This window comes from Pollachius pollachius, assembly GCF_949987615.1.
Source record: "Pollachius pollachius genome assembly, chromosome: 19".
Lineage (NCBI taxonomy): Eukaryota > Metazoa > Chordata > Actinopteri > Gadiformes > Gadidae > Pollachius > Pollachius pollachius.
This window is the reverse complement of record NC_136952.1, coordinates 5980710-5994272: the sequence shown is the minus strand read 5'-3', so window position 1 is coordinate 5994272 and position 13563 is coordinate 5980710. Positions and strand designations below refer to the sequence as shown.

General features: G+C 48.2%; 1 protein-coding gene across 1 annotated transcript in view; it reads left to right on the top strand.

Moving 5' to 3' along the window:
* Window positions 1–13311, top strand: part of rbfox3a (RNA binding fox-1 homolog 3a) — a gene marked incomplete at its 3' end in the record, with an annotated part of 43197 nt that extends 29886 nt beyond the window's left edge. Inside the window, 5 exon segments of the mRNA XM_079757425.1 lie at window positions 5000–5132; window positions 6213–6255; window positions 6903–6967; window positions 10295–10373; window positions 13267–13311. Coding sequence (XP_079613551.1) covers window positions 5000–5132; window positions 6213–6255; window positions 6903–6967; window positions 10295–10373; window positions 13267–13311 — 365 coding nt within the window.
* Window positions 13312–13563: the final 252 nt, after the last annotated feature.

Sequence of the window (13563 nt, the reverse complement as noted above, 5' to 3'; positions counted from 1 at the left end):
AGACACACACACACACACAAACGGTCCCAGAAAGACATATACGCAGGTGAGCAGGCATACACATGCTTTTGTGATATACATGCAAATGCAAATTACGCATATTGCTCCTTCACACAGGCACACGTAAATGCCCATGTACGCATACATATGCATACATGAACAGCCCCGTACAGGGCACCGTGTCGTGTGCTCTCGCCTGAACGGAGGCCAGACCTACACTCATAGCAGGCCCGGCTGCGGCGATGGCATCCTGAGGAGAGAGAGGCCACCGGAGCACCTCTTAGCTTATTGTTCTGGATCAGCATTTACAGAATAACACGTGGAGGGTGTGTGTGTGTGTGTGTGTGTACATCATAGGTGGGAAGTGGCGGGGTGACACCCAGACAGAAAGAGGGAGTGAGAGAGAGCGAGGAAGGGAGAGAGAGAGGGAGAGAGGGAGAGAGAGAGAGTGCCACTGTGTGTGTGTGTGTGTGTGTGTGGGTGACAGAGTGGAGTAGACCGCATGGGCATGAAGGACAATGAAGGAAATGTAATACTGATGGATTGACTGTGTCCTACGCTGAATATATGCAAAGTGAGACAAGCACACACTCCTTTGTTGTGTACGTGTGTGCGTGTGTTTCTGTTTGTGTGTGTGCACCGATGCGTGTCATTGTGCATGCGTGTTTGTTTCTAAGAATGCCCTGTGTGTGTATGTCTGCTCGGTAGATGTGTGTGCATGTGCGTGCATGTATGTGTGCTTGCAGGTGTGTGTGTGTGTGTGTGTGTGTGTGTGTGTGTGTGTGTGTGTGCGCCTTTGCCATATGTGTGTGTGCCTGCACTCGTGTATGTGTGTGTGTGTTTGTGTGTGTGTGTGTGTGTGTGTGTGTGTGTGTGTGTGTGTGTGTGTGCGTGCACACAGCTGATCAGACCACAGCTAGTATATGCAGAGTGCTGCCCGGCCGTCGTTGGGACAAATCAGATAAAAATGCAAAGTGTAGCCGAGGGGAGGGGCTCTGAAACACGTTGAGGAATCTGCAAACAGGAATAGCACTGGGACACCAACCCTACCCCCACCCCACCTCCACTTTGCACGCCGTCATCCACAGGATCTGTTGTTCAACAGGGTAATAGTGGTGGGGTCACTTCCAAAAGCATTGAACCCCCCCCCCCACACACACACAAAAACACACAGTCCTCTGTCTGTTGTAACAGAAGCCCTCAAAGGGGGCTCATCATTTTGGAGCACTTTTTGTCATGAGTGGGGAGGAAGTGACAGAGGTGGAGGTTCATCCCCCATCCAGACCTGAAAGCAGTCACTGAGGAGCACATGACCGCTCTCTCAGTCCGTCTTAAGTCCAGCCGTTTGAAAAAAGGATGGTTTATTGGTGTGGTTTAGGTGAGGTCGTGTGTTTGGAGGATTGTGGATTCACAGCCTTCGTCAAATTAAACCTTGTTTGTTGAAGAAATAGACGAGGACGAATAAATTGGCACCCACTTCCATCAAACTACTACGACTTATTTATTACTTCCACCAGGTAGTTATTTTGCTATTCCAAGTTTTGACAGACGTTTGAGGTATTATTTAAACAACTTTATTCCACTTCACTAATTGCATAAATCTAGAGTTTTGTCAGTTTTTGTTTGCGTTTCATAACTGATTTGATTTGACACCGGCCTTGGCGCCGAGAGACAAACAACCGATGCAAACAAACACACAAACACATAATATATAAACCCACCATTTCCCATCACTTTGCAAAAACAACACTATGCACCATGAATGCAAATCACACACATACGAGTCACTGGCCAATTTAATCCCCACATGCCTGCCTGCATTGCCCGATTAAACGCTATATCATAGTGCGTGTGCGTGGGTGTGTGTGAGAGTGTGTGTCAGTGTCAGTGTGCATGTCAGTGTGTGTGTGTGTGTGTGTGTTTGTCAGTGGGTGTGTGCATGTCAGTGTGTGCCTTTGCCCATGCCCTCTTGTGTGTGTGTGTGTGTGTGTGTGTGTGTGTGTGTGTGTGTGTGTGTGTGTGTGTGTGCACGAGCGGCCGTGTGTGTGTGTGTGTGTGCGTGCACGAGGCCGGGGGCCCTCGCATAACGGGCGTCTGGTGGTGTTTGCTTTATGGGTCCTCTGGCTGTCAGGCTGCGATGGCCTGCGGTGATTCATTGGTTATTACAGCATCGCTGCTGCATGTGCCGCCGTAGCTCATCATCAGAACACATTCAAATATGTCACGCTAGCAGCAACATGCCCGCCCGCGCACACGTCTCCTCCTCCCATACCCTCTGCACAAAAATACTGCAACACTCTGCTCGGGTGGACAACAAACACGCAACAAAATTAACACACACACAAACGCAGCAGGGCTGGTCCCTTGAAGGGGCCTCAGAAGGAGTCCTTGCATGCAAACCACAGGAAACACACGCATAACGTTTCATAGAAGATAGAGGTGAACGTATGGGTGTGTGTCTTTGTGTGTGCGTTTGTGTGTGTGTGTCTGTCTGTCTGTCTGTCTGTCTGTCTGTCTGTCTGTCTGTCTGTCTGTCTGTTTGTATGTGTTTTTTTTGTGTGTGTGTGTGTGTGTGTGTGTGCGTGTGTGTGCATGTGTGTGTGTGCGTGTGTGCGCGTGTTAGGACCTTTCCATCAACCAGGAGGAGGTAGACTGAGAGATGGAGGCGGTACAGATCAAGGCGTGACAGAGTGTGCCATTATTGGCCCTCTTCTACCAAGTGTTGTGTTTCATGCTGCTGAGTCAACGGGGATGGTTAACAAGACTTGTGGGGCTAAAGTTGTTTTTTTTTGCTGGGGGTGTTTGTAGGCAGGTGATGTATCGGAGACATTCCGCAGCCAGGTCATTAGTCTGGATCGATCTCCCAGGTAGGCTAGCGGCCGGGCGGCTACTGCATCTGCATACATTAAACCCTTAGCTTGGACATGGATACAGTCCAGCGGATTAGCTCACCAGTAAAACCACGACTAACGCTGAAGGACTTGAGGCAGTGTGTTTGTACTGCGGGAAGGGAGATCTCTCTCTGTGTGTGCTCTCAGGGAAGCGGCAGACTCACTCTGCTGTAATCTCTGGGTTGTTCAGGGCCAGAACCTGACTTTAACAGGCCGGGCCCCCACATCTCTAGCTACGAGGTGCGGCTCATCTGTATGCAGGGCATCGTGGGTAATTACAGCTTGGTCCCGAGTGAGCGAGTGTGTGTGTGTGTGTGTGTGTGTGTGTGTGTGTGTGTGTGTGTGTGTGTGTGTGTGTGTGTGTGTGTGTGTGTGTGTGTGTGTGTGTGTGTGCTTGTCTTTGTGTGTGCGAAGGCAATGTCTCGCTGTCTGCTTTTGTACGGCCGTATATATATTTATTTCTTTATTTATTTTATTTACATATACTCATATATATTGTTTGTCCGTGTGAGAGCGAGAGAATGCATGGGGTGAATTAGTGGGGGTCTGAGGTTGTCTATGCGCGCACCTTCAAAGCACTTGGAGGTGTTTGTGTGTGTATATGTGTGTATGTCGGGGGGGGGGGTTGTATAATGATGAGTGTGCCCCGAGTGTGTGAAGGTTTCCTGCACTGATTGAAGGTAAAAGGGAGGCCTTCAGCTTGGCCAAGAAAACCCAACGTCAACCTCCTATCACTGTGGCCTCGCCCTCCCACACACACACACACGCACGCATGCACGCGCACGCACGCACACACACACACACACACACATACACACAAAAACACAGAGAGACAAGCAGAGTTGCACACACACACATGCACGCACGCACACACACAACACTGTGCCACCCTTGCCTCTTTGCCTTAAATCATCCCCACCGGGTATGAGTGAAGGTTTGTGCACTGTGTGTGTGTGTGTGTGTATGTGTGTGTGTCTGTGTGTAAGGGAGTTTACCATCATAGACAACGCTGTCCATCTGCTGCCGGTCGTTGTTGCCAAATGCAGAAATCTGAAATCCCATTCCGACGTTCCTCCCTCTCTCCCGGTTTTCCTCCATATCTGTTTTACACTCTTACTCTCTCATACGGCTCTCCCATCAGACCCAAGCTTCCTATCTCATTAAATCACTGTCTTTCTGTCTTCCCCTTGTCCTCTGCTTCTGTGTCTCTCTCTCTGTCTGTCTCTCTGTCGCTCCCATACATTCTGTATTTTAAGCCCCATTCACACAAATATCGAACACTGATCCCAGTCCCGATTCATTTTGTCTGCAACGCTGGCAGATTTAAGCCACCGGCTCCATGGGCTGGCACGAAGCTGTTTATACATTGTACAATCATGCAATCCTGAAAAATGTGATGTGGGCAGGTGAACACATGCAAGAGAATGTTGTTCTTCTGACCCTCTGACAGCCTCTGCTCAGCACTGGTTTGACTCCCGCTTCCCTTAAACTTCAAACTCCCTCTGCAAAACATCCCTCAGGTTGCCATCTCCCCCCTGAATTTCAGGGAAAGCAACCACGTCTCTCGTCCACGACACTTTGGCTCAACTTTTTGTGGGTTCAACTTTTCAACACGCTGGGATTCATATTCTGCCAACACGTGGCTATGAACCCGGCACCTGGCTAACTGCTGGTCGCAGGTTGAACCACGTGCAGATCACCGCAAATCACTGCAAAAATACAAACCCTACATGGATACTTACTGCACTTCAGCGAGCATGTCAGTGTATCTCCATATCAAACAGCGCAGCCGCTCGCTAGGCCAGACCCTTAGCTGCCGCCAAATCAGTTTGTATTGCAAACTAACACCACGACACCACATTGTTTGCCTTTTGTCATTTTTTTTGTGTGAGTAAAATCGTATTCCGTTGTGGGGATGCTGTCATCTCAACAAGCTACGGCCCACGCAAAGATCTCCTTGAATGTTTTCAGAAAAAGCTTTCCGTGCTGGATGTGAGACAGAATTTATTAACCGATAATATTGTGTTTGCCTTTGTCTCTCTATCTCTCCATCTCTCTCATCGTGCCCTCTCTTTCCATCCCTCTCTCTCTCTCTGTCTCTTGCCCAGTGACGGGGTTTCCCTACCCCAGCACAGGGGCGGCGGTTGCCTACAGAGGAGCACACCTGAGGGGGAGGGGCCGAGCCGTCTACAACACATTCCGTGCTGCGCCCCCTCCCCCGCCCATCCCCGCTTATGGAGCGTGAGTAGACACACACACACACACACCTGAACACACTAACACACACACACACACACACACGTGTGAACATAACAACACACACACACATTCACATGTGAACACACCAACACAAACACACACACACACACACACACAGATGTGAACACACCAGCACAGACACACACACACACACTCGATACACGCACACAGCCAACTGAGACCAAAAACACCAAATCAAATAAACACCGTATGACAAGTCTCAGAGGCCGACTACGCACCGCCACACAAATCTAATCTACTGACACGGCGCAGCCACGCCATCACGTTGAACCAAGCAAACACACACATACACACACACATATACACATACACACATGCGCGCGCACACACACGCGTGCCAGTAAATGGAAGAATGGCATGTGGAAAACAAAAGGCCACCTTCTAATAGAGCGGAAAATTGCTCTTTGATTCCAGAATGGCCAAATTTGTCTCCCTTATTTTTTTTTCTAACGTGTCATTCTTTATTCGGCTGGAGAATGGACTGCTATGACCTGAACACTACACAGTCCAGCGGGCCCACTCCCGGGAGAGGGAGAGAGAGGGGGGGAGAGAGAGAGAGAGAGAGCGATAGAGGGAGAGGGCGATACAGAGAGAAACCGAGAGAGAGAGAGAGAGAGAGAGAGAGAGAGAGAGAGACAGACAGAGAACAGGAGCCCCGGAGACAGTGCTAGGGAAGCAATGCTAGATGGAAGGAAGGAAGAAATAATAAAAGGAAGGAATGCAGGATTCAATGAATAAAGGTAGAAAGGAAGGAACGAAGGACAGAGTGAAGGAAGGAGTGAGCGAGGGAAGGAAACGTTGCCTCAGATGGTAATAGAATGTCACGGAGAACAATTACAACAGAAATATGCCCAAAACAAAAGCATGTTTTCCCACCAGCTACTTTGAACAGCCCTGTGTTTAAAGCATGTGCCGCCATGATTAAACACACTGCATACATACTGCTTACTTAATGACATCTAGACGGCTATAGATCTTGAGAGTAAAAGTGTGTTGTCTAATGCTTCTAAAGTCCGATTTGTGTTTTTTCGTATTTCCCAGCAGCGTGGTTTATCAGGATGGCTTCTACGGCGCTGAGATCTATGTAAGTAATCGTTTAAGATCGTGTGTCCTTCTTATCATATCTTCTCCCCCGAGTGGTAAGGCTTAGCGCAGAGGCAATCAGCATCAGAAGGCTCCTCATTTATAGAATACATAGCTGGAGATGTACCTATATAAAGTGCTTCGGAGAACATATTGTCTTCCTGCGTACGGCTGCGGCGTGGCTCTGCCAGATGGCTCTAGGAGCTGGAAACGAGATCCCCAGCCAAAATAAACCCAACGACTTGAAACCCCTCTGCAAAGTTAAACACTCATATATAAATATAGATAGAGATATAAAAATACGGTTTTATATAAATATATATATAGATAGATATGAATACTCGCACCACATGCCCAACTTTATATATCTATATCTATATCTATAGATGTATAGATAGATATAGGTATATATATATATAGATATAAATACTCACATCACAAGTCCAAGTTTATGTATCTAAAGTATATATAGATGGATAGATAGATATACGTAGGTATAGATGTATAATCATATACATAGATAGATATTTATATATATACCGATATAAATATTCGCAGCACACGTCCAGGGTTGACCCTGTGCTACACCCTCACTCCTCGCCCTCCATTTTGAGCCGTGGTACTGAGACCCTCCTCTGTGCTCCTCAGGGGGGGTACGCGGCCTACAGATACGCCCAGCCGGCAGCCACAGCTGCTGCAGCCTACAGCGACAGGTATGGAAATCAGGCATTAGGGGCCATTAGATCTCCATAGAGCCCCGCCAGCAGCACGTTCCTCCTGATTACAGATTACACGATGAAACCTCCGAAAAACCGCTTCAGAGAGGAGGTGGTGGGGGGAGGGGGGGAGATGCTCATCTGGGCCTTGGCGGAGGAGACGGTGTGTCTGTGATGCGCACACTCACGCACACACACATATACTCAGACGCGGCCCAATGTGTGCACGCACATATGCTCACACACGCACACACACCCGCCTGTCGCATGTCATGTATGCCTGTGTGTGTGTGTGCGTGTGCGTGTGCGTGTGTGTGTGTGTGTGTGTGTGTGTGTGTGTGTGTGTGTGTGTGCGTGTGTGAGCATGTGTGTGTGCGGGTGTGAGTATGTGTGTGTGTGTGTGAGCGTGTGTGCGTGCGCGCACTGGGCCGCATGTGAGCTCGCATGTGTGTGTTTGCGTGTGTGTGTGTGTTCGCGTGAGCATGTGTGTGTGTGTGTGTGTGTGTGTGTGTGTGTTAGGGACTGGGGGAGCTAATCTTGGGGAGATTGAGCGTGTCGGGCCGATAAGGAAGGGCCGCAGCAGGGGCCTGTAGCCCCCCGATAATATAAGATTTATCAGAGGCGCGACGCAAGTGCCTCGCTGGGGGGAGTTATGAACAGAGGAGCGGGGAATATAGAAGAGAGCTTGTCTCTGAGCAAGAGTTATTTTATTCTCCTTCTTTTCGCTTCTATCTATCTTTCATGCTCTCTCTCTCTCTCTCTCTCTCTCTCTCTATTGCTCTCTCTCTCTCTCCTGCCTCCCTCTCTCTCTCACAACGTCTATCTCTCTCTCTCCTCTCCCCCTCTTCCCTCTCTCTTCTTCTTTCTCTCTCCCACTCTCTCTCTTTTCTCCTTCTCTGTCTCCCCTCTTTACCCCCCCCCCCCCCCCCCCCCTCGCTTTGTCTTTTTCTTCCCAACGGTTGTGATTTAGCAGCGGAGTGGAGGGGTGGGGGGTGTGTGTGGGAATGTTCCCCTTTTATTTATTGGGGGATAAGAGAGGGCTTACAGAGGCTAGATTAGTGGAGAGTCTGACGCCGACTCCCTGCCCGCGTTCTGCCTCTCCAGGGTACGAACGCGCACACACCGGCGCTTCTGCCTGGGTGTGTGCTTGTGTGTACGTGTGCGCTTGTGTGTCTTTGCGTCTGTGTGCGTGTGTGTGTGTACGTGTAAGTGTGTATGCTATTGTGTGTGGGTGTGTGTGTGTGTGTGTGTGTGTGTGTGTGTGTGTGTGAGTCATTCCGTAACAAGTCGAGCGTTGGGTCAATAGAAATCCGAATTTCAAAGGGGTCCCGGGCCTGCTCCCCTAACACGACCCTCTGGTACGGCCCAGCTAAGCTTGCTAAACCCCCCCCCCCCCCCCCCCCCCCCCCAATCCCCCTCACCTCCACAACACCACCTTACTCAAAACCAATCTTCTCCTCTATTTCTCCTCCTCCCCTGCCTCCACCCAATTCCTCCTCCTTCCTGAGCACTTGTGGAGCGTTATCGGCGGCCTCCAGACCTACATAAACGAAGACGCTCACTGGAGACAAACCTCCCTCTCTCTCTATGTCTCTCGCTCGCTCGCTCTCTTTCTGGCGCTCTCTCACTTGTTATCTCCATCGACTCTTTCTCTCACCCTCTCTCTCCGTCACCCCCTCTCTCTCTCTCTCTCTCTCTCTCTCTCTCGCTCTCTCTCCCTCTTTCTTCCTCTACCTCTCTCTGTCTCTCCCTCTCAACCGCTCCCTCTCTGTCTCTCTCTCGCCCTCTCCCGCTGTCTCTCGCCCCTAAACCCCTGGTACCGGTGTAATGAGGGGAAAGAGAGAGCGAGGGAGATAAAGAGGGAGGAGAATGGGAGGAGGAGCGCAGGGGGGAGGGGCCGGTGGATGGCGGAGGATTAGTTGTGATCCACTGCTGGAGAACGGCCTGGGATAACCCCCTCCAGAGACGGCCCGAAGAGAGGGAAAGACACACAAACGTGCGTGGGTGCGGGCACGTGTGTGTGTGCCCGTGCGGAGAGGAGACACTTGCCATGAAGAAGCCCAGGCGTGTGTGAGCAGAAACGAGGAGGTGGAGACGGCTCCCACCAGACCAAACTCCCACACGGCTCCGATCAGTGATATCCCTCATTCCCCCTCCTCGTCACAGCCACAACGGCCGCGTCCCTGCCGGTCAGCGACACACACACAACCCTCTGTGTCTGCGGGGTTGTAGAGGTGATGTTAAGCCTTGGGATTACCCCCCCCCCCCCCCCCCAAAAAAAAAGAAACGTCTGTTGCATTGAGAGATAGAGACGAGACGTCTCCTACCGCGGTGTGTGAGTTCTGGCGAGCTCCCTCGGTCTACAGCTATTGTTCTCCTCTGTGTGTGTGCAGATAAGGCGTCGCTCGGCCTCAAGCACCTGTCCTGCTGGCCGCGATAGGACTTGGATGAGGCTACCAGGCCGATTACATAGAAACACGCACGCACTCACGCACGCACGCACGCCGACGCACACACGGACGCACACGGACGCACAAACCCTCGCCTCATCCTCCCCTCCCCTACACTGGCCCAACTGCAATTGTTTTTGGGGGGTTTTCTTTCCTCTCCCCTTTAATCTTCGTGCTGTCTTATTCTTCACTCTCCCTCAGATCTACTTCCCCCCCCCCCTCCTGATGAATTGTAATGGGTTGATACTAGTCCGATGGCTGAGATCCATGGCCTTTCTGCTCTAACATCTGATACATTCGTACAGAGTGTGTTTTCATTAGACCTTAGCGCCCATTAGGGATAGGGGTGCTGGGAGTGGGAGGTGATGGGGGAGAAGGGGGGGGGAGAGTATAGATCTCTCCCAGAGACCCATGCTAGAATCGACAACCAAGCGCCTCTGATGATACACACACACACACACACATCAATAACTGGCATCCCCCCTCCTCCTCATCTTGTATGCTTGTGGATTTTTCCCATTTCACAGAGACAGCGTTTCTTAAACTACGGGGTCGAGACTCAAAATGGGTCAGCTATTCGGTTGGAGGTCGTCGTGTTCTTAAAACGCACAAAACCTGCAGAAAACTCTGAGCATACCTGATTTGGCCCATTCAGACGTGCTCAGAGACACACTCGCAGTGAAATTAGGTCCCGAGAATAAAACTACATTTTAAGAAACCATGGCCGGTTATATTTCCAACATTAAGGAAGTATTCCAACATCGTTATCGCTATTGCTGTGACATTACCACAATGTCGGTGTGTTTTTTTTGGTATTTTTCAGTAAGTAAAGCCTTCTTCTCTTTGGTTTTTGTCTTCTTCTGGACTTTCCCAGTTACGGCAGAGTCTATGCAACAGCTGACCCATATCACCACGCCATCGGCCCCGCCGCCACGTACAGCGTTGGCACCATGGTGAGTACCCAGCGCTCAGTGTCCTGTGGCCGCCCTGCCCTGTTAGCCTCGTGAGACCATCCAGAGACACGTTACGCAAAAGACTTTAACCAGGCTGAAGTTGGTTTCCACAAACGTTACCTTAAAAACTCCAGCTCATCAGAGAAAAATAACTAAGTGACATGCTTGCTCTCCACTCGTACCAAATCGAGACAGAAGTAAAGCAAAGACACAGCCTCCTTTGTTAAGAGCCTTCCGTGCACATTCCCGTTCATCTTTTATTCCGTCTATTTCATGCAAAACCGTTTTGATTGCTCCGTTGATTGCTGCGCTTTCCCTGGGCACTGCCTTTGTTTTGAAATTCTGCATACTGCGACGCTCACGGTTCATCATGGACCGTAACGCCCCCCCCTTAGCGCTGATTGGTACCAGCGTTTTAAATCTTTTAGGAGAGGCTGGAGGCCAGAGCAATCTGCAGCAAAACAGAATGTGAGAACGCAGAGTTCAGGGTTGTGTCACGAGGCTATCGCGTTGTAGCGTACATGCTAATCTCTCTGTTCTGTTGTAATTAGACACATCGTACATGTCACATGAACCACAAGGTCAGCCTGTGAAAGTTGAGTTGTTGGTCTGTGTAGAAGACATCTGATTCTCTTTGAATATGTGACCAGAAAATTGGACAAAATAAATACTTTTGTAGGGCAATTTGTGTAATCCGCTATTCACACAAAATGTATTGGAGCATATAATGTATTTTTCTACTCTTGTAAGAACTCTTTCTACTCTTGTTGTCTAAACATAAATACATTTGGGTTAAATGTATTCTTTATGTGGGTCACATATTCAAGAAAAGGCTTTTACAGCGGTTTGATCAAATGTCCACGATTGAGAATTTCACTGCAAGGTAAGTTATTTAAAACAAGTTAAGGCTGTATATCAGTAAACTGTTTCTATGAATTGTGAGTTTTCCCTTATGTGAGAGACCCGTTTTAATGTTGAATGTGAGTCCATGCCACTTCAGTAAATGAAAAAGAAGACGTAACCTTATTCTCAAACTCCCTGTTCAATTTCATTGGCTGGAAAATCCAACTGAGACCTGGAATTCTTCCCCTCAAGGAAGAAACAAGGTCTTTCAATATTTTTGCAAAGGGAGATAGTCGAATGGTTAATGTTTGTTTTTAGCTAGCTTTGCAGCTAACATCAAAGATGAAAAAACAACTGAAAATTCGTCGAAATTACTAAAAGAGCGCCCATATTAAGATGTGAGAGGAAAGAATAATGGAAGTGCAATTGGTTTTGTTTCGCGGAGTGTGCAAATAGGGATTTTCTTCAAAGATTTCAGAAACATCTCGTAAATGCTTTGACGTGCCATGAGAGACTAAAAGTTAAAAGGAGGATTGACCAAAACATATAGAAAGAAAAGAAGAGAGGACATAGATATATACATGTACATATATGCTCAAATATACATGTACCATGTTTTTATAGTACCAGCGTTGGCTGAGATGCTGATTGGCTTAGAATGTTCCAGAGCAGTCTGTTGACATGATAGTGATAGTTGGAAATACACATTTCAACCCCCCTCCACAAAGCCCCCATCCCCCCCCCCCCCCCCCCCCCCCCCCTGTCCTCGCGTACAGCTGCTAGCTAAAAGCCTTCATTAATTACGACCATTTTTTTCCTCTTCATTTACTTAATTAAAACTGTGGCCTGTGTTGCACCGTATAACTTTACTCTCGTCTTATCTTTCTTCAGAATTGTCCTCCCTTTTTCCCTCGCTCGGATGTAATCTGGCGGCCTATTTAAAGACAAACTAACCTCGACTCGCTAAACCCCGTAGACATCCACCAACTTTCTATATGAAGTCATTAGCTCTAACAGATCCAGTCAGTTATTGTGGTCTTTCTAATGATATGACCAATCAGTAAGCAAGATTTCTAGGGGCTAGCATAAAGTTAAATCAAATCCAATGCATGCTGCCTTTGTGTCTTAAAAACCCAAGACAAACTTCTTATCCTTATTATTATTATTAGCAGTTCCAGAGTTTAAAGTTGGTTTGCTAATTAGTTCCTGTGAGGTTAGTGTTGAAGCCTCTATGCTGAGCGTCAGTCGGAGAGGATAATGTATGCCGGGCTCTAGCTCGACTTTCTTCTTCTTCTGCGGCTTCTTAAGAGCAGAGCTCTCCGCTAGCCCGAGAAGCAGCCTTTGATGGATGGGCCCGGCTAGCGTCTGGAGAGCAGTATGAATCCAGCTGAGGGGAGAGCAACAACATCACCTCTCTGTCAGCTAGCACGGCGAGGCAGTAAGAGAGCAAGGACACCACAGTGTGTTCTCCGTAAGATTAAAAAGAATATTTTATGAGCTGCAAGGGTGCTTTTGATTGACCTATTTAAAGGGACACCCTGTTGGTTGATACCCCAACCAACCGCTGAGAAGCAAGGCAATATTGTTATCCTGCCGAGTGTTGCAGTCAGCTGCTAGTGTCAGCTAAGCAGTTAGCATTAGCATGCATTTTTGGCTTTCCTTGTGCCACGTAAATAAAGGTTAAGTCTGAAATTAGTGATTAAAAAAAACAAATAAGAGGTTATAGAGGATTTTAATTATCTCCTAGTTGGCTATTTAACTTCCACTAGTTCGAACAATTTAAAAAAGTAAGCAACATAGAGTAGCAGATTTTCCCAGTGCTAGGAAAAAACACAAATCATAAATCCCACGATCAGCAACTTACTCCTTCGACTGAATCCAACTTCTCGGTCAACTTTATATCGAAAAACAAAACACTCAAAAAGAGTGTATTCTACCGGAAAAAAGGGAGGAACTTTTCTTAAGGGTAAAGATGATCTAATATTAATGATATAAGCCAAGGTTCCTATATTGAATACTGATTGGCGCTTTTTCATCTTTGATGTTGCAGGCTAGCCTTTACAGAGGAGGGTGCAGTCGCTTCACTCCCTACTAGATCGAGGGAGACACCCCCCCCCCCCCCCCCCCCAAAAAAACCCTTCCTATCCCAGCAAAACAAACAAAACAAAAAATCTAACAATCAAAAAAGAACAACAACACCTCTATGCTCCTCATGGAAACAGTAAAACAAAATATGTCCGGGTTTCAAATGTAACCACTCAAGATGCAGCCTCTCAAGTTACTGTCTTGTTTTGCAAAGAGTTTCCTTTGGTTTTATGCATTGCCATCCGGGTTGGATTGTGTGTTG